Here is a 19,811-nt window from a genome sequence, read left to right on the forward strand (position 1 = left end):
GGGTCAGAAATAGAATGACAAATTATGACATAATCGAGCGCTAAATTTTGTTCAGTGGCTGTTTAGAACAATGACAGAAGTGCAGCTGAAATGACATTATAGTCTCATATTATAAATCACATTTTAAAATCATTTCCCCCTCTTTACGCTATCATTTTGTTATCTGGCTCAGATTAAAAAATCTAAATAAATAAAGTAAATATAACCTATACATGTAAACTATATATTAATTAATTAGTAATCATTCCACATAGGTACAATTCACTCACTCTGTATTCGTTATAATCCAAAGTCATTTGAACACTCATTAAGGATCAAAATGCAACCTAAACAACAACAATAATAATAAAATCTTAAGAAATTATACCATTTTAACTGAAAATTAGGCTTATTGGTCCCAATACAATGTTCAACAAAACAAGGCTTATCTTTATTCTGGTGTTTCAGTACCAAGGCTACGCAGTTATGCAAACACTTTCTTGCATAATATATGCTTATATTATGAAACTGAACAACTAGACAAACACAATTAAATGCTCCGTTCATTACTGCTTCAAATGGTTTATTATTTTTTTAAATATATTTTTTTAAAGTGCAGAATTGTAGCCCCAAAATAACCTGCATGTGGTTTTACAGGGGCTATTCCAATATGTGTTTTATAACACAACATTTCGATCTCATCTTCACAAAGGTTAATTACTGCTGAAAAGAAAAAAAGGTTAGCATACATTTTAAAAATGTTTCTTATATCTTATAAAGAACACCCAACCAAACAACCTAGCTACAAAGAGACAAGGATAAAAAACACTACATGTATTATATAGGCATACAGATTTGAAATTAATGTGGTGAGTGCAGTGGACAGGATGGAGTCTAGAATTCATCATCTGTTGAGGCATCCGTGGCAACATCCTCATATGGGTCTTCAATGTCTTCATCAGTCTCACCATAACCTGCCACCATTAGGTGGTGTGTTTCTTTCACAGCTACCAGGTCTGTCTTCAGCTCCTCAGGCTTTGGGAATACAACACTGTGCAGGCCACGGTAAGCTTGAGCAGAAATTCCTGAAGCGTAGTTTAACAAATCAAACTGGGTAATAAAAGCACCATGAAAAAACAACACAAAAAAAATTTACAATCTAACAACCAAACATCACACATCATTAAAAATAAACACAAACAATCTTACATTCTGAATGCAAGATTATATATAATCAGGCCATAAACACAACATGAATGAACATGAAATGATCATATTAATAGGGGTTTGAAAAGTAGGAGCCAGTGAAGAGTCAGGTATGAAAGCTGGGAAACATTCCTAAAGTATCTATAAATATGGCCCTTTGTAGGAAAGATCATCTGTAAAGCAGTTCAAGAACATATCTGTAAGGCAGGCTTGAACCCAGGTCACCTAAGTAACGAGACCAATAGCCTACTGGATAAGCAACAATGCTTTTAACAATGGTGGGTCCCTGTGCAGAACAGTTAGATCTTGGATCAGGTAAAACAAAAGGTAAATAACTAAACACCATGCCGAGCGTGGAAAAAGGGAGAACAAAGGACATGACAGGAAAAAATGGAAACGCAGACGCACTGAGGAAAACCAAACTAAAACTTCCCAAACAAAACCAGAAAACAGGGAGGAACGTGAATGGCTAAGGGAAGCCTTGGGAGAGAGACAGACTCCAGACGGAAAACTGGAGAGGGGAGGGAACACATAAAAGCACAAACACCCTCACAGACAAGAAGTGAGGTGTAGCACGAGGGCTCACAGACTTCAATACCCAAAGCTAGTGGCTAGGAGCTTGGATCAAAACTTTAGCAAAGACCCAGCACTGAATGACGGGGTCACGGGGCTTTTATAAGGTCTAACCCAGCTGTGGGGTGTTAAACCTGATTAGTGTCGTGGTTGACTCGAGGCCTCCCTCTGGTGGCCGGAGGGGCCTTGGCCTGGTGCCAACCCTTACAGTATCCTATATGAAGTGAACTACATTAAGAAATTAATTGTTGATGTCACTTACTATTATTATTGTTAGTAGTAGTAGTATTTAGTGGGGAATCATTTTATGGTGTTGATTGGAGAATACTATTAAACAAATGAATCTTACCATCAGTAGTAGTTGATGAAATTAATAACTTATAACCATTTGGAGATGTCATTGTTGTAGTAGGTTTAGTTGAAGCTGTTGGACTTGATGTGTCAGAGTCCACTGGAGTAAGATTTACAGGTTAATATGGAGCCTCTGCAAGAATAGAAAAGTGTGGTCAGTTATAAGTATGAACTCTGTTTCTGTACTGTTCACTCTCACTGGAGATCACTTCCCATGTTTTTCTGTTTGTGTTGTATTTATACCAGGTGAAGTTCTCAGGTCTGGTGTGTATATCAGTGCAGGAACAGGGCAGCAGTACTGAATCTCCTGCGTATACAGTGATCTCTGTGATCCTGTGATGTTCCAGTGTACAGCCTTCAGCTACACCAGTTGAAGTCCTTCACTATTAATGTCTTCAGCACATGTGTGTTTCAAATTAAAAATTCAGCATTGATTTTCTTTTTGACATGGCTTAACTATCTCAAGCACACAGTGAATTGCTTTAAGCACATTATTATATGCAGAAAGCCTAATTATCTTTTACATACTTGTAAGTTACACTATACTGCTACTTCCTTTAACTAGTAGAGGGATTGTTGAGAGTAAGATTTACTCCATCACAGTATAACGATTGCTTACTTTGCTCTATTATGCTCTAGCGCTGCAGCTGATATGCATGAGATTTAACTGCACCACAATAATACATTGATTTCAAGATTTACGACCGATGGCAGTCTAAAAAGCAAATCGTAATTGTTCAAATTCTACCTTATATGTTCAGATAACATGGAGTGCCTCTTATACGTTATCAGAAATATATGACATGTCGCCTCTAACTGGACTCATATTAGATGTTTCCAGTGTTTCTTATAAAGTAGCTACTGAGTAGATATTTGATGTTCTACAGAAGTAGAGAGAAGATAACACTCACCATCAGCAGTGTGGAGCACAAGGAGCAGATAAACACACACCTGCATTCTTACTGGGTTACACACACACTACACACAGCTACAGCAGGACTGATGATACACACTGTACACACACTCAAAAATACAGTATACTGAATGTTCTGACAACTACAGTTACAGTGGAGATGAAGTGTATTCAAATGAAGTTTTGACAAACTTCTATCCCCAACACACACAACAAATATAGGGAGGCAGTAGCGTTTTATAAGTTTTTAAAAGTCATTTGGTGTGTCCTCTTTCTTCCTTAACAGCCTCACATCATAAGTGAGAATGTCCTCATTCTTACTTAAATTGGCTCGGTCCGTTGTCACAGAGATGTGGCGGCCCAGTGGGATGGACCCAAAATGACTCGCTAAGTGCTATTAGTTCAGTCCAGCACATCTGCCCCTTGTCATCTACTACCTCAGTGCTGACTGCTTGCAACCCTAACGGCATTCATTACAACAAATGGTGCATTTGAGTAACATCTGGTTAAAGTACTGCTCTAAACACAGTTTAACACAGAAGGTCTGGAACAGTCAAAAGTTGTGGGTTCAGTCTAATGATGACAGTATCACTGTGCTTGATAGAGATTTAATGGTGAGTACGGTGTCTTTATATTCTCTCCATTTAAGATAACATCTTTACACTCCCCCATCCCCTTCAGTCAGGTGTGATATGAGGAGAGAGAGATTTCCTGGTGAGTGAGCAGTACCCATCTGAACTCTGTTTCTGTACTGTTCACTCTCACTGGAGATCATTTTCACACCAGCGACTGGGACGTACATTTATTTACAGATACACACGGAACGATAACGGCACTCACAAGCATTACAAATGTCAATACGAACATGAAACAGTTGACAGTAAACAAACACGAACAGTTAACAATATCGAAAACATGTAACATTGCCACGAAACATCAACACGTTACATCCACACGCTACGTCAGCAATAACCAACACCTTGCACTCTGCCACAGGTTTATATACATTTAGACAGACGAGGTGCAGGTGTGTGCAGGTGTGGTTACAAATAGAACAGCCCTCCCACTGTACATTGCAGGCCCAACCACATGACTCGGGGAAGGCGAGCGTTCCGTGACAGCAGTTGGTTAACTGAACCAAATAATTCTAATGTATTCTCATAAACCAGATTGCATCATGTATTTTTAAAGCTTAGCTCATTTTGGATGGCTTAACACACTACTTAAAGTGATGCATCACAGTCACATACTATTGCCAATGTCTGTCTATCTATCTATCTATCTATCTATCTATCTATCTATCTATCTATCTATCTATCTATCTATCTATCTATCTATCTATCTATCATTTCACTGACAGTGTTGCTGTCCTGTACCTTGTGTACACGGTGTCCTTTTTATTGGCATCTTTCATATTATTTTACTGTTTTTTTTTTCTTTCTTGCTACTATACATTTGTGCAAAGCACTTTGAATTGCCATTGTGTATGAAAGGTGCTGTACCAAATTACATTGTCTTGCTTGTTATAAGTGACATGTGTTTGACCAAAGGCGAAGTGTTATTTAGATACTTCTAATATACATTTATTCTGGAAACTTGTAACCTGCAGATTCCTGGGAAGCAGCTGCAAGGTAGTGTAATTAAAGGTAGTGTAATTAAAGATGTCGAGTGGATATCTATAGAAAAATATACAAGTTCTTAAGCACTTTGCTTGCACAGCTTATGAAGGGTCGCTGTCTGAAATTTCTCTGTATATATATATATATATATATATATATATATATATATATATATATATACATACACACACACACACACACACACACACACACACATTACAGTTGGTAAACTAACAAACAGTAAACGGATATAAATATCAAAGGCATGCCCTTAAAGACTGAGGTAAATGACCCGTTGAATAATAATAATAATAATAATAACTGGTACTGTAGCCTGCTCTATATGTGCTTCATAAAACCTTATTAGCAAAGACTATAAAATAACTAGAACAAAAGGATCCATTTTTATCACCTCTTCCTCCTCATGCATTACTACAGGAGTGGACTATTTGATCTTTTGCAAGAGATGTATTCATCTGTATATTGGAGGAACCAAGAGAATGTTTGCTGATTGTTTTGTTGAACACCTTTGGACCATCAGAATTAAGGATTTGTCATTTCCAGTGGCAAGGCATTTTAATGCTGATGGATATTGCACTAATTTCGGTAACTTGATGAAAAACATCCCATCTACACTTTCAGAAATTTAGAAACCCATGAAACAGTGTCATGTCTTATAGCCTAAACTAATTCTACAGTCATAGCTATGGAGCAGGTGTACCTATAGACTGGTAATTCAGTACACAGTCTAAACTCATTTTAATTCTTCACCTCTATAAATGTGTAATGTGTCATTTTAAGCAGGTAAAAATAGAAACCACACTCATGTGGCTTTTCCTCTCTATTTTTAAAACAGAAATAAATTCTCACAGTGAAGTAATGGCTAAAGTCAACAATAAAGCACTTGACATAAAATGATATACACATTTATGTAACGACAGAGGCTAGGCAGGATGCACGAACGAGCCGACAAAAGTTCCGTTTATTAACATCAGACAACAGACAATGTAGCACATAGGCCAATACATGGTCAATCACCGACAACATCCACTACTAAACAGGAGAGTTATATACACGCACAGTAATGACACAAAATGAGGAGCAGGTGTGAAACACAGGGAGGGCGTGGCCATATGAATGAATATACACACACACACACACACACACACACACACACACACACACACACACACACACACAGACCCACACAGAGAAAGACGTCTGGGAGGAGGGGCCGTACCGTGACCATTTACACATATTTTTTTTTTTCATTAAAGACAAAAACACTACTACTAATAAATTACATGCAAAAAAGCTAATAATTCACAGAAGTATTCAAAGCATCTTTCAGCAAATTAACCCCTAATGAGGCATTTACAGTGAAGAAACAAATAAAATACATGCTATTTACTGGCGGTACATGTTTTTGTATGTTTATTTTTTGTCCATTTGCTTGATTGCATTTGTTTGTGTGTGTGTGTGTGTGTGTGTGTGTGTGTGTGTGTGTGTGAGTGAGAGCGTGTGCTTAATTTGAATTTAATTTGATGCTGGCATATTCTGTATAATCTGCATTATCCATTGGAGTGGATGCTGGTTTGGTTGTCTGACTGTGTACTACAGTGGAGTAAGTGACATCATCCTGCAGGAATAACACATTAACAATTGTTATAACACACACACACACACACACACACACACACACACACACACACGTTTACAAAAGACACATTCAGTATGATGCACACCTGTTCTTGTGCTGTTTTGCATTTCGCTTTTCGATTTACAGCTGCGTATAGGACACTCGAATCTTCCTGTAGAAACACAGAAATGAAAAATTAGCAAACTTGTGTAAACACTAAAGCACACTTTCGAAAAAATACTGTATATAAGAGTCTATACATGCACACAAATGCACAATTCAAATGCACCAATAACCTTTATGCACCTGTGACCATCATGCAAAAGGCAACAACAATATGCTATATGTGGTGTGAAATCACTGGTACGTGTCCAGAAGACCCGTTTTCATATGAATGCAGTGATAAGAGCTGTGCTCCATAAGGACACAGGTGAAGTGAAACACAGGTAGAATTTAATGGTAAATAATCCTTGTCCAAAGAAGGACAATATAACCAGCCTTAATACCTACAGGTCAGAAGCTTTAACATCAGTAGTCATGAAATGCTTCGAGAAGTTGGTTCTGTTTTACGTCAAGTCCATCACTCCCACCTCCTTGGACTGATATAGTTTTACAGAGCAATCTGCACTATGCACAGTCACAATCAACACTATGTCTGTACTCATCTGGACCTTCTAGGATCCTATGACAGAGTCATGTTTGTAGACTTCAGCTCGGTTTTCAACACAACTGAGAGTGGAACCCTGCGTCTGTCAGGGTATTTTCAACTACCTGTCAGATAGAAAGTAACTTGTGTGCCTGGAACCTTATCTGTCAGAGCCCCTATCCATCAGCACTGGGGTTCCTCAAGGCTGGACACTCTCAGCCCTCCTCTTCTCCTGCTACACCAACAAGTGCATCTCCAGCTATCATCAAGCAAATGACCCTAACAGGACTCGTTAGCAACACTGACGGGACTGCTAGTGGAGTCAAGTGGCTCGTCTGGCTTTGTGGTGCACTGAACACAACTTGGAGGTCAACATGCAAAAAACAGTAGAGATGGATGATACATTTCTGAAATAAGACAACTGTCCATCTCCCTTTGTAACTCAGTACAGTAAGTGATGTGGAGTCTGAGCTTTCTACACACCACCATCTCCACTGATTTCAAACTGGAAATCACAACAGCCATCATAAAAAACATTCATCAGTGTATCAGGAGCTCTTTATATTAGAAACTCAACATGGACCCCACACAACTAGGGAACCCCACACACTATCTGTATAAAACCCTCTGCTCAGGTATTTGGTACTGCTTCAACAAAACCTGAACTTCACAACCTGTGTTTTCCCAAAGATGGTTTAACTTAAAAAAAAATAAAAAATGAAAAAAGTGATGTATGTGCTGTATGTGATGTGTGTAATGTATGTAATGTATGTGATATGTGATCCCTTATTTGAACTGTATTGTACTAATTGCATTGTATCATCTGAACCCCCCCCCCCTCAGTATTCAGATACAAAGTAGCACTCACTTGAACAGGTGAACAAAGCACAGCAGAACAATCCTGTAAACACACACACACACACACACCATGGAAGATTTGACCTTGAAGGACATGTGCCAGTAAAGATGTGGAGGTTGTTTTTCTTATGTTACAGTGGATGGTATGTGAGCATTCACCTGTGTCTCCTGCTCTCTCTTCTCTTCTGTTTGTCCCTTTCTTAGCCTCGTTTGTCCATGTCTCTGGACTACATTAGAAAACCAGACTATGTGACCCACAACTTGCATGCATGCATGTGCATGTGCATGTGCGTGTGTGCATGTGCGTGCGTGCGTGCGTGTGTGTGTGTACCTTTGTATCTCCAGTACAAGACCCCCACGAGACCCAGCAGCAGGAGGAGGACAGCTCCCACAGCAGTAGTCATGAGGATATATAATAGATCACCAGCAGGGTTTTGGACATCTGAAGGCAAACGTTATACAAATGTTATGTGTATTTGTGTGCGTGTTAGTGTTTATGTTTTTACACAGCATGCATTTTAATTGCTTTTTAAGATATTAGGAGACCATGTTGATATGCAGTAAATGCATGTTACCGTCAGTCAGAGTCTTTGCACTGTCAGTAGTGGAAGCATTAGCTGGAGCCTTTGCACTTGTTTTGACATCAAATCTTGATGTAAATTCTGTTGTTGAGATTCCTGGAGAGGGAGATGTGTTTGTTAGCATAAGATGGTGTACTGCTTTAGTACTACTTGTGTTTGCAAGTTTGGCTACAGTACTGACCCATTATAAATGTGTATAGGAACATTCAGGGTGGTTTACATTCGTGACACTAGTAGACATGTGACTGCACCTGAGTGGGGGGCAGGTGAACAAGCTCATCAGTGCATGTTTAAAAGTTTATTTAAAAACTAATTTTATAATGAATTTTATAATGAAGACTTTCCAAGTAATGATGTTTTATTAGAGTCAGCACTAATGCAATGAAATTATCCCTCTTGAGCATCGTGATACGGCCACAAAACAAATCAAATTATGTCAAAATAAAATCCCCAATGCAGTATTAAAAGTATTTAAAATATATATTTTAAATTTGTTGTGTATGTTGACCAAAAAGCTGTCAATTTGGGTGTATAGCCTGTAATTAAACTTCTGTGGTTGGGAAATACAGTTTATTATTTTATTGACAGTGTCATAGTCAGGACACATGAAGAAAAATGCCATTTTCAGGTAAAATGTGTCTTTGGACAATTGGGAAAACATCTAGTACTACGGAAGGAGTCAAAAACAGATCACTTCTATCATTTTGGGTAAAGCCTTTGTCAAACTAGTGTGACTGAGAAACAGTTTTATGCTGGTATTTTCTTAGGAGACATGATTTTGGACTCATGAAAGTTTATAAAAAAATATAACATTTTTAGGTAAAACATTTGGACAACTGGGAGCACATCTTGTACAAGGTGATAAGTCAAAAACAGTGGATTTCTGTCATTTTGTGAAGTATTGTGAAGTAAAACATTTTACATCAAAATTGTATGTCCTGACTATGACAATATCAAAGTGCCAGTGCAAAACAGTATTTCCCCAACCTCAGTAGTTTGAGGTTTCAGTTCACACAGTTCCTACTTACTGTTTGTGGATGGTCATAGTTAGGATGCATGACTCTTTAAGAAAAATGTCATTATGAGGTAAAATAGATAAAATAGTTCTTTGGACAACTGAACACATCTAGTACTAAGCAATGAATCAAAAACATGACATTTCTGTCACTTTGGGTGTATAAGATGTAGTGTGGCTGGGAAATAATTTTACACTGGCAGTTTATTGATACTGTCATAGTCCACCTATGCACTTTAGAAATAACATGAAAGACAAAATGAGGGTCAGTGACATTATGGATTGTTTCCAGAAGATTAAGTCATGATTTAAATCCCAGTCAAGTATTTTTAAAGTACAAGAGCACTTTAACCACAAATACACCCCTATAAAAATGGATGAAATGTATATTTACCCTGGACTTGTTTTAGCTGTCCTTTTGCAAACAAACACATACCAAGTGTCACATCGACCGAACTCCAAGCACACTACAACACCCAACATGCCATTCCTCGCAAGGTCAAGGACTCATCCAATCATACACATTCATTCAGATCCTCATCACCAGAATATTGACAGCACCTGTTTTCTACTTCCCACCTGTAAATAAACCTGTTTAGACCTCACCAGCATTGCGAGGTATTGCCACTAGTTTTGACTGTGCATACCGAGCGTTATTTCCTTGATTGCTTTCCTGTGTTTCGATTGTGTTTTTTGTTCTCCAGACTACTGATTTTTTTCCTACCCCTTTTGTATAGTTTGCTTGGTTTGTTATTGGTCTTTGGTTGTTGGACTCGGACTGTTTACCTGTATGATTTGGATTAGCCCTGCCTTGGCTTTCCTTGTTTTGACCCTGGTCTGTTCACCCATCAAAAGTCGAAACAAAATAAATTTTTCTCTACATCCGCGAGCATCTGGCCTTACCTGTCCCATCACACCAAGCCACATCAGTGAGAAAACACTACCCAAGTGACCTGTAGCATTCATACTATGTCCAGTATATCAGCCTTTGATGGTCTAAGAGTGCTCTTTAGGTGTAACAGGTGCTACAGGTATAATGTAACACTAGTTTGCTAAAGTTCAGTTTATTTATGAGACTATCAATGCACTAAGAATATGGATCTAAGTTACTTACCTGTAAAAGTGAGTTTGATGTATAGTTGTTCATATTCCTTATACAATCGTAATCTCCCTCATCTTCATCCGTCAGGTGTGATATGAGTAGAGAGAGATTTCCTGGAGCGTGAGCAGTACCTAGCTGAACTCTGTTTCTGTACTGTTCATTCTCACTGGAGATCACATCCCATGTTTTTCTTTTTGGGCTGTATTTCTTCCAGGTGAAATTTGCAGCTTTGGCGTGTAGGTCTGTGCAGCTGCAGGGTAGCAGTACTGAGTCTCCTGTGTGTGCATTGATGCGTTTTGTCTCCCTGTTGTGTTCCAATACGCAACCTATAGAAACACACCCCACTGTCAGACTCCACCACATTTGCTTGTTAGATTAATAAATATTTACTTTAATATTATATGATTTTTAGCATTGTTCTAATGACATTCACTCTCCTTATAACAATGATAGTTATAACTGAGCAATTTGGTTGCTCCATTTAGGTAACAATTTGAGCTTTGTTTGTTAAGTACCAGTGTAACAATTTTTTAATATTTGATCAAAATCTTCATTTCAAATTTACTAACACATTTCTTAAGAGTGTTCTTCATAAATCCTTCATAACAGCTAACACAAACCTAAATACACTTTTATAAAGGCTGATTCTGACAGACAGCTGTCATACAGTCTTCTCTTCACAACACAAACAACACAATACTGTCAGTTGATTAGGTGACATACTTCTTTCAAGGGCTATAGGTTTTTTGTTGTTGTTGGGTTGTTTTTGTTTTTGTTTTTTTTACAAGTTTTAAATATGTTTGCAGTTAAAATAACATAACTGGACCCCCCAGGAGACAGAGCTGGCTGGGAATGAGGACAGCCACTATAACCACCCCAATACCCCCAGAAGAAAATCGGGGCTGATGATCAATACCGCCACAGCGTCAGACCGCAGAGACAGAACGGGTTGGCATGTCCAGCATATAACATTAATGATTAGATGTTGCTTACCAAGTGAGGTGTGTCATCTTAGAACAGGCCAGATGCTTGCGAACAGCCGAGTTTTATTTGTAGCGGAATAAGCAACAATTGTAAAGCGAAACAGGCGTGGGTAATGGCCAGATATACACACGCCAGGGAATTGCTCAGTACACGCAATAGAACAGCAATAATACTTGGCAGGGAAAGAACGGAACCAGAGAGAATAAATAGCGTAGCAAAGATGAGACACAGGTGGCACTAGTAAACTGGTGATGAGGATCTGGTGAGGTTGTGCCGGGGAAGACGGGAGTTGCAATCACGGACTGAAGGCGGTTGTGGGACATGAGGTTACTAGGAAAACTGAGCAGATGTGAACACCTCAAACCACGTAGTACCTTCCTGTTCTTGACACTGGCTGGAGAGGCTGAAATGAAAACTCCCATATGGCTCTGTTATAAATGAACGCTTTGACAATGATTGTCCTGACACTGTATTGAAAGTGTTCTGGCCTGGTCTATAAATAAGGTGTTTTATTTTGTTACTAATAAAATGTTGATTGATCTCTAATGCCACGCCATTCTACCAGTCACAGAAAGATCAGACAATATATATATATATATATATATATATATATATATATATATATATATATATATATATATATATATATATATATATATATATATATATTGTGCCACATACAACACATGCTACTGATCACATTCTTGCAGTGCTCGTCTTTGTTCAGTTTTCCACCTCATCTCATTGAGTGTCTGTGTTTAGTGAGGGGTTTGGTGTTGTCTATACAGGCAAAGGTCTGAGTAGGATCCATTCTAACAGAAATGGGACCTTACAGAGATGATCCAATTAGATTCGCATTCTAATTACATTCCCATCACATTCCTATTAAGACTTCGGTCACATCTAACTGCCACCTCGCTAATGTTTTCACATGGGTGGAGCAAAATCAGTCTGGTTAGTCTGGTTTTTCAGACATTGTGTTATAAACGAGTATAAAGATAGCAGCTTTTTTTTTTTCTTTCAGAAAGATGCAAGTAAAGCCCAGTCCTCTAGTTTTCCTCTAGTGAATTTCAACTGCATGAATTTGACACAAACATTGATCTAAATGACAGATCTATATAATATAGATTAGTGGGTGCAACATGAAATTACTCACTACCGTAAGCAGATTTCCCGCATTTTTCCCTTTTTGTATCAAAGTTACTATTACCACTAAAGTTACTATTACCAGTAAAGTTACTAATAACACGTGACTACTGATGGTGGAAGCTTCAGACGTCATTGAAGCACAGGATGAGGGTGAGACTGTTTCATAAGTTTGGCACTGTCCTATAACGTGGAAGTCAAAAGGGAGAATAAACGTTTCATAACGCCAACCTGTTGTTTTTACATAAAAAGGGAAACAATGATTTTAAACAAATTATTGCAGAGTGTAATAACTAAACATTAATGATTATCAATTTTTTTTTAATGAAATATGAAGGCGGTGGAGTGTTGTATTGTTTATGGTGCTGCGCAGTTTTGAATCTATGGCTGCTATAAATTCTGAGAACCACCAGGTGTCGCTGTTTTGTCACCAGCTTTCAATGCTCCAAAGCTTCGAATCCTTTAGCAGTACAATAAGGAAGAACCTCAAACGCTTCACAGGACTTCGTCTGCACATCATTACCAAGAAGGAAGTTAAACAGTAAACACTAGAATAACGAGCAGGCGAATAACGTTACCAAACAACAATAATCTCACGGGAGGACGAGAGAGCGCACATTCAAAGACCCACAGCCAAGACGCTAAAACAAGGGATATTTATACAAAGATTAACGAATGCAAACTAGACAAAGATGAAAACAGTGACAGGAAAACCAAACGAGGGGTCGGAACAGAAAAACCAAAACAAAGAAGCACCGGACACGCACGAACAGAACTAGGAACACCTAAACAAAGCACGCGGGAAAGCATCTCCATGGGAACCGCGATGTCAGGGAGGAGGTGATGGTGAAAGATGAGCTGAAACCTGCCTAGGTGACGATTTACAGGCCATGTGTGTTAAAACCTGAGACATTCTTACTTGAACTGCACAAGATATTTGTTACAATTAAAGGAGTATTTGACCATCACTGAACTAAACATTACTGGTTATGTGCACAGATGACAGCACAACAACAAATATGACAGCAGAAAGTCTACAAGTAACTCAGACAACCAAGACTTTGCTAGTGTGGATACATAAGAAAACCTTAAAGCTGGATTTATCATTTGCAGTTGGATTTGGATCAAAAACAGTGTTTTACCTTTAATAGTGAGTCTGATGTCTTTATAGTTCCACTGGTTAAGATAACACCTGTAGTCTCCCTTATCCTCTTCAGTCAGGTGTGATATGAGTAGAGAGAGATTTCCTGGAGAGTGAACAGTACCCATCTGAACTCTGTTTCTGTACTGTTCACTCTCACTGGTGATCACGTCCCATGAGTTTCTGTTTGTGTTGTGTTTCCTCCAGGTAATATTCTCAGGTTTGGCGTGTGGGTCAATACAGGAGCAGGGCAGCAGTACTGAGTCTCCTGTGTATGCAGTGATGTAGTCTGTCCTCCGATTCCCTACTAGCATGCAGCCTGCAGAAACACACCAGATAAAGGCCTTCAGTATTAAACATGGCCGCACATGTACATGTAAAATGGTTATTATTATTATATATGACATACTCTGTTATTATTATTATATATGACATACTTAATTATTATTATATATCACATACTCCATTATTATTATATATGACATACTTAATTGCTCCAGGTCCAGTCACCTGATGGTACTGATGGTACCAGCCAACTGATGATGGTACTGGAAATCACTAAGAGATTTCCCAATAGATGTTGGTATGATGGATGCATGACCATCAAGATATAAGATGTAAATGTCTGATTATAATGATTATTGATTGTCTTTGCCTCCCTCCTTCCTTCTCTCCCTCTCCCACCCCACTAAAGTTATTACCACTAAAGTTACTATAACCACTAAAGTAAATATAACCACTAACATTACCACTAAAGTTACTAATAACATGTGACTAATCTTGTTTGAATCTTCAAACATCACAGATACACAGGATGAGGTTGAGACTGTTTCATAGGTTTGGCACTCTCCTATAACTTAGAAGCTTTATCTTTTTACTAAAAAATTGGAAATGTGCAAATTATAGAAGCCAAAGGGGAGAGTAAATGTTTCATAACGTCAACCTGTTGTCTCCCAGTATAGTTTTGTATTATGTTTTCACATAAAAAGGGAAACAATGATTCTAAACTAATTATTGCAGAATTTAATTACTAAACATCATTACTGATCATTATTTTTTTAATGAAATATGAAGGCGGTGGAGTGTTGTATTGCGCAGTTTTGAATCCATGGCTGCTATAATTTCTGAGAACCACCAGGTGTCGCTGTTTTGTCACCAGCTTTCAATGCTCCAAAGCTTCGAATCCTTCAGCAGTACAATAAGGAAGAACCTCAAACGCTTCACAGGACTTCGTCTGCACATCATTACCAAAAAGGAAGTAAAAACACATCTGCAGATAAAAACACACCTGCATTCCACAACACACTACACACAGCTACAGCAGTAACGCTGCTATACATCTTATACACTCTACAAAACTACAGGAACACTCTGAAAACTGCAGCCCAGACTACAATCTGTTTGTGGGATTCACCACACAACTATGACCTGGAACTCTACAACTCTCAGTAGAACTCCACTGAAATTCTCCACCCACTAATATCCACAGTAGAGGGGACGTGTTCAAGTGCAAAATAAATTATTCCTCCACTTCTTTCTCTCTCACATACAGACTAAATGTAACAGTGAAACAGTGTCTTTCTAGTGTCATCACTTCCTCCTGAGCTTCCCAGTGTTCAGTCCCCATCCTCAGTAAAGTGATCCTGCAGTAAGAAGTAGTGCTACACAGTGATCCCCCTCAGCACTGTTTGGTCACATCATTTCACTCCTGCACATAAAGTGATCAGAGGGCCAAACTGAATGTGTAGCTTAGCAAATATTAGACAGATCAGACAGGAAGAGCTCTAGACTACATGCTGATCAAAATAAACATTGATCATTTAATCAGGTAAACATGAGGATGGTCTGATATTCATATTATTCATAAAGTACAGGTGAAATGCAGCAGTCTATGATCATGTTGTAGTTTTCATACTATTAAGAAAAAACTACTTAAGTGAAGCTGTGAAATCCACCCACTAACACAGAACCACTAAAGGAGTCACGAAAGTAAAGACCACTTTGGATGTAGACAGTACAATGTCATCACAACCCAACAGTTATCACAGGAAGTAGAAACATTTTCTCACCTTTTCTCTTAGTTACTTTGTTCTTTTTGTTGTTAAAGCTGCCAAAAGCTGTTTAACAACTGTTTGATGATGGTGGATATCTGTAAAGTAACTAATTGAGGCTATAGGCTAGTGTGCACTGCACTGTTACAACAACAACAACAAAATAAAATTAAAACTGTAAAAAGACAAAACCCCCAGCATGGGCTGTCTAAGCCTCCTGGCCAATTGATGAACAAATGAGGAATAAATAACACAAACAGAAATAAACAAGTGAGCACATTTCCCACGTAGCACCCAGTGCAACCAGATTAGCAATAAATATGTCAGGAGGAAGAGGTGCATACTGGGAATTATCACAACTGTAAACTGGTAGCTATGACTATGGTGGCATCAGAATAACTTGGGACTAAATAAGAAAAGTCTTTAAACTGGAGTCACTGGAGTGAATTTATGCTGCCAGAGTCAGTTAGTGAGTGACTGATTAAACCATGAAGTCCAGAGCTAGATCACTGACACTGATGAGGATTTGGAGACTGTTTGACAATCTTCGTGGGTGAGTGAAAGAAGTAAACATTTCGCTCACACACCACTCTGAGAAACAGCACAGCAGAATTTTAAGATCACCAACCCAAAAAGGAAGCATGCGCATATGCATGTCTGTGTGTGTGTGTGTGTGTGTGTGTGTGTGTGTGTGTGTGTGTGTGTGTTATTTATGTATTGCTAAAGTGCATCAAGTTTAGCAATACATATGTGAGAAGGAAGAGGTGCATACTGGGAAACTGTACTGTCTTTATGGTTTTAATTTTTTTTTATTTGTTCATTTTTTATTTGTAAATTTTTCTAAGCCTCTAGGATAAGAAGAACAACATAGGAGAACTTGAACCCCAAACACACAACAAGAAGAGAGAGAGAAAGAGAGAGAGAGAGAGAGAGAGTGAGTGTGAGTGTGAGTGTGAGAGAGAGCAGGGCAGGGGGGGGGAGGGTGTGTTTTTGCATCTACAAGTATCACTTTGAATGTACATTTACTGTGTGTGTAAAAGTGTCTTTCTCCAAGTCCTTCAGATGTGGATCTGGCCATCCTGCAACAGCTGTGCATGTTTTGTGTGTGTGTGTGTGTGTGTGTGTGTGTGTGTGTGTGTGTGTGTGTGTGTGTGAGCCAGAGAGAGAGAGAGAGAGAGAGAGAGAGAGAGAGAGAGAGAAAGAAAGAAAGAAAGAGAGAGACAGTATTAGTTATGTATTGTTAAACTGATAAACAGTGCTCCAAGTTTGCTAGGAGGAAGATGTGCTTGCTGGGAAACTGTACTGTTTTTGTGATATTACAGTTTTTTGCAAGACACAAAAACAAGGACATGTGACAATAATTGAAACCACTAACTCATGTAGCCCAGCTCCTGACCTGTTATACTAAACCAAAAGCACCTTCTCTGATTTACACTCATTTTGTATTTCTAAAACACATTTTTTTTCAATACGCTAAACACAATTCTCTATATTGGACACATCATTTCTTATAGAAAACCCTCAAATGCAAATGATGCATCCATTTATCAATTAACCAAACCCAGTACTCATAGGTGAAGACAATTATGACTAATTTGTACATGGAGCACTACACTATTTGTAGAGCCTGAGCACTATAAAGAGGCCACAGGGTCAATGTCTTGGTTGGATATCAATGGAGGCCAATATTGGAAAGAGAGGATGAGGACGAGGAAGAGCAACCATCACAGATGAGCTTTGGGCCACTTTGGTTGACCATATGGTTAAGCATGTGCTGTGTTTCAGGAAAGCTGAGCAGGGGTCCAGCCTAATCTGAGTCACTACACTGTACGAAGTGTCAGGAAGTACTATAGTAAGTGTCCCTGAGCAACATGGGGGTAAACCATATAAACAGGCTAAAACAAACAAACAAACACTGTCTTCACATTGGGAGACAGCTGTCTGGCTAGCAGTCAAACAAGTCAGTACTACTCTATATTACCATGGAGACCAGAGGAGGGGCAGACCTCCTGATTGAAATGGATTTATTCAGTACCAGTCCAGCTCTTTAACCCGCAGGGAGTGAGCTCTGCCCCTCCTCTGGTCTCCATGGTAATATAGAGTAGTACTGTCTTGTTTGACTGCTAGCTCAATAAGGGATATGATGGGCATGTCAAAATTCATGAGATCAGAATCCTCTGTAGTCTCTCCCCCAAACCCACCCACACTCGGGAAAACACACAGAAGCACCAAACACATACATCATACACCACATGTAAAGGACAGTACCACATATACAATCAACTACAATGAGGTGTGACCTCTGTCACAGGCAGCTGGATACAGAAGTGGGTAGTGGACAAGAGCTGCATCATACACAGAATGAACAAGTGAGGAATAAATAACACAAACAGAAATAAACAAGTGAGCACATTTCACATACCACACCATAATAAAAAACGTTTTTTATAAATGTACAGATTTATAGAGCAAAATTATCCTTGTAAGAGTCACAATACTCTTGTACTTTTCTTATTTCTCAATTTTGTCAGTCTTACTAAAGTCCCTACAATTCCTACCTTATGCTGGTCTTAAGTAACTAATCAGCAATTAGCAAGTAATTAGCAGCGGTTCCTCTCTACTGGACCGAACCACAGCGCAGATTTCAGTGCCACTTAACGGAACAAGTCGGCGAAGAATCAAATTTACTTTATTCTCCCTTAACTCGGGTGGACAAGACATGTTTGGAGTCCATATTTCGCTCCTTTAAAACAAAACGCTGCTAATATTGCTAACAAACACCGGAAGCCAACAGCAACGATAGCTAATAGGATTTGTAAATAAGTCAGATATCGAGCTACATGTCCTCAAACCTCATCCAGGTCGCTTCCCGGTGACGTGTTTCTTCACTTGTCTAGTTCACAGTGAGTTATACGACACACCGACTAGTCTGGGAGACATTTATTAACACTTGGATGCGGTTTGACCGGCTTGAGAGAAGTTTGTGGGTATCTATTTACGAAGACTATATTTGAGTTTCTGTTGACCTCCAGTGTTTGTTAGCATTTAACAGCTTTTGTTCTAAAATAAAGAGGCAAAATTTGGACTTCAAACATTTCTTGGTCGATAGACAGAATCTGGGATAAGTGGTGAGTTGCTGCTCTCTGCTGCTCCCAGATATAAATACCTTTGTGCAAATGAATGTATGAGGATGACAACACCTGTAGAGAGAAGGTAACACTCACCATCAGCAGCGTGGAGCACAAGGAGCAGATAAACACACACCAGCATTCTTACTGAGTTACACACACACTACACACAGCTACAGCAGGACTGCTGATACACACCGTACACACTCTTCAATACAGTCTACTGAATGACTTCACAGCTACACTTATAGTCGAGAGGAAGTGTATTCAGATGAAACTGACAAACTAACCACAACACACACACACACACACCAAATGTAGAGAGGCGTTAGGTTTTGTAAGTTGTCATGTGGTATGTCCTCTTTCTTCTTTATCAGTCAGTGATCTATCAGATATTCTCACATTGTCAGTGAGGACGGTCTCATTCTTAGTTAAGTGGCTCCGTCCTTTGTCATAGAGACACGTTGTAGAAGCTCAGGGGGTGAGACCCAACATAACCTCTCTCACTGCTGTTTGGTCAGTTCATTTCAATACGACACCCAAAGTACTTCAAAGGCTTATTAATGAAAACAGTGTAACGCTTCTTACCTGGAGTGAGGAACAGGTGCTACGGGGTAACCACGATGCGTGGAGTTAACATGGAGTGACACACACACTGGTGTGGACAATCTGAAAGACTTTTTTTCTCTCCTGGACCACTTCAAGCCAGGTCACACGGCTACCTTCATTGTATTTACACGTAAAGGAAATAGAGAAGGCGAGCAGAAAGGTGACGGTTCTCCCTTCACACAAACACACACACACACACACACACACACACACACACACACACACACTCTCCCTCAGTTACTCAATTCACATTACCATAAAGCTCCCTCT

General features: G+C 39.0%; 1 protein-coding gene across 1 annotated transcript; it reads right to left on the reverse strand.

Annotated features, from left to right (window-relative positions):
- Positions 1 to 5,604: 5,604 nt before the first annotated feature.
- On the reverse strand, positions 5,605 to 19,137 carry LOC145660309 (uncharacterized). The gene is made up of 9 exons (XM_081724780.1): positions 19,029 to 19,137; positions 13,755 to 14,072; positions 10,495 to 10,808; positions 8,360 to 8,461; positions 8,116 to 8,226; positions 7,944 to 8,011; positions 7,795 to 7,827; positions 6,387 to 6,452; positions 5,605 to 6,280 (listed from the first exon to the last, which is right to left on the reverse strand). Exons 5-9 carry the CDS (start codon positions 8,186 to 8,188, stop codon positions 6,167 to 6,169), a joined length of 354 nt encoding a protein of 117 aa, XP_081580906.1. The 5' UTR covers positions 8,189 to 8,226; positions 8,360 to 8,461; positions 10,495 to 10,808; positions 13,755 to 14,072; positions 19,029 to 19,137; the 3' UTR covers positions 5,605 to 6,166.
- Between the last annotated feature and the right edge of the window lie 674 nt (positions 19,138 to 19,811).

Source organism: Electrophorus electricus, chromosome 2 (assembly GCF_041902795.1).
Source record: "Electrophorus electricus isolate QZ-2024a chromosome 2, ASM4190279v1, whole genome shotgun sequence".
In the NCBI taxonomy this organism is placed as follows: Eukaryota; Metazoa; Chordata; class Actinopteri; order Gymnotiformes; family Gymnotidae; genus Electrophorus; species Electrophorus electricus.

Bases quoted from the DNA above. Each gene is read 5' to 3' on its own strand.
- LOC145660309 (XM_081724780.1), bottom strand. From the start codon at position 8,188: ATGACTACTGCTGTGGGAGCTGTCCTCCTCCTGCTGCTGGGTCTCGTG. The intron at 7,828-7,943 runs GTGAATGCTCAC...GTGTGTTTACAG, and splicing joins AGAGAGAGCAGGAGACACAG to GATTGTTCTGCTGTGCTTTG. The intron at 6,453-7,794 runs GTGAGTGCTACT...GTGTTTCTACAG, and splicing joins TGCTTTGTTCACCTGTTCAA to GAAGATTCGAGTGTCCTATA.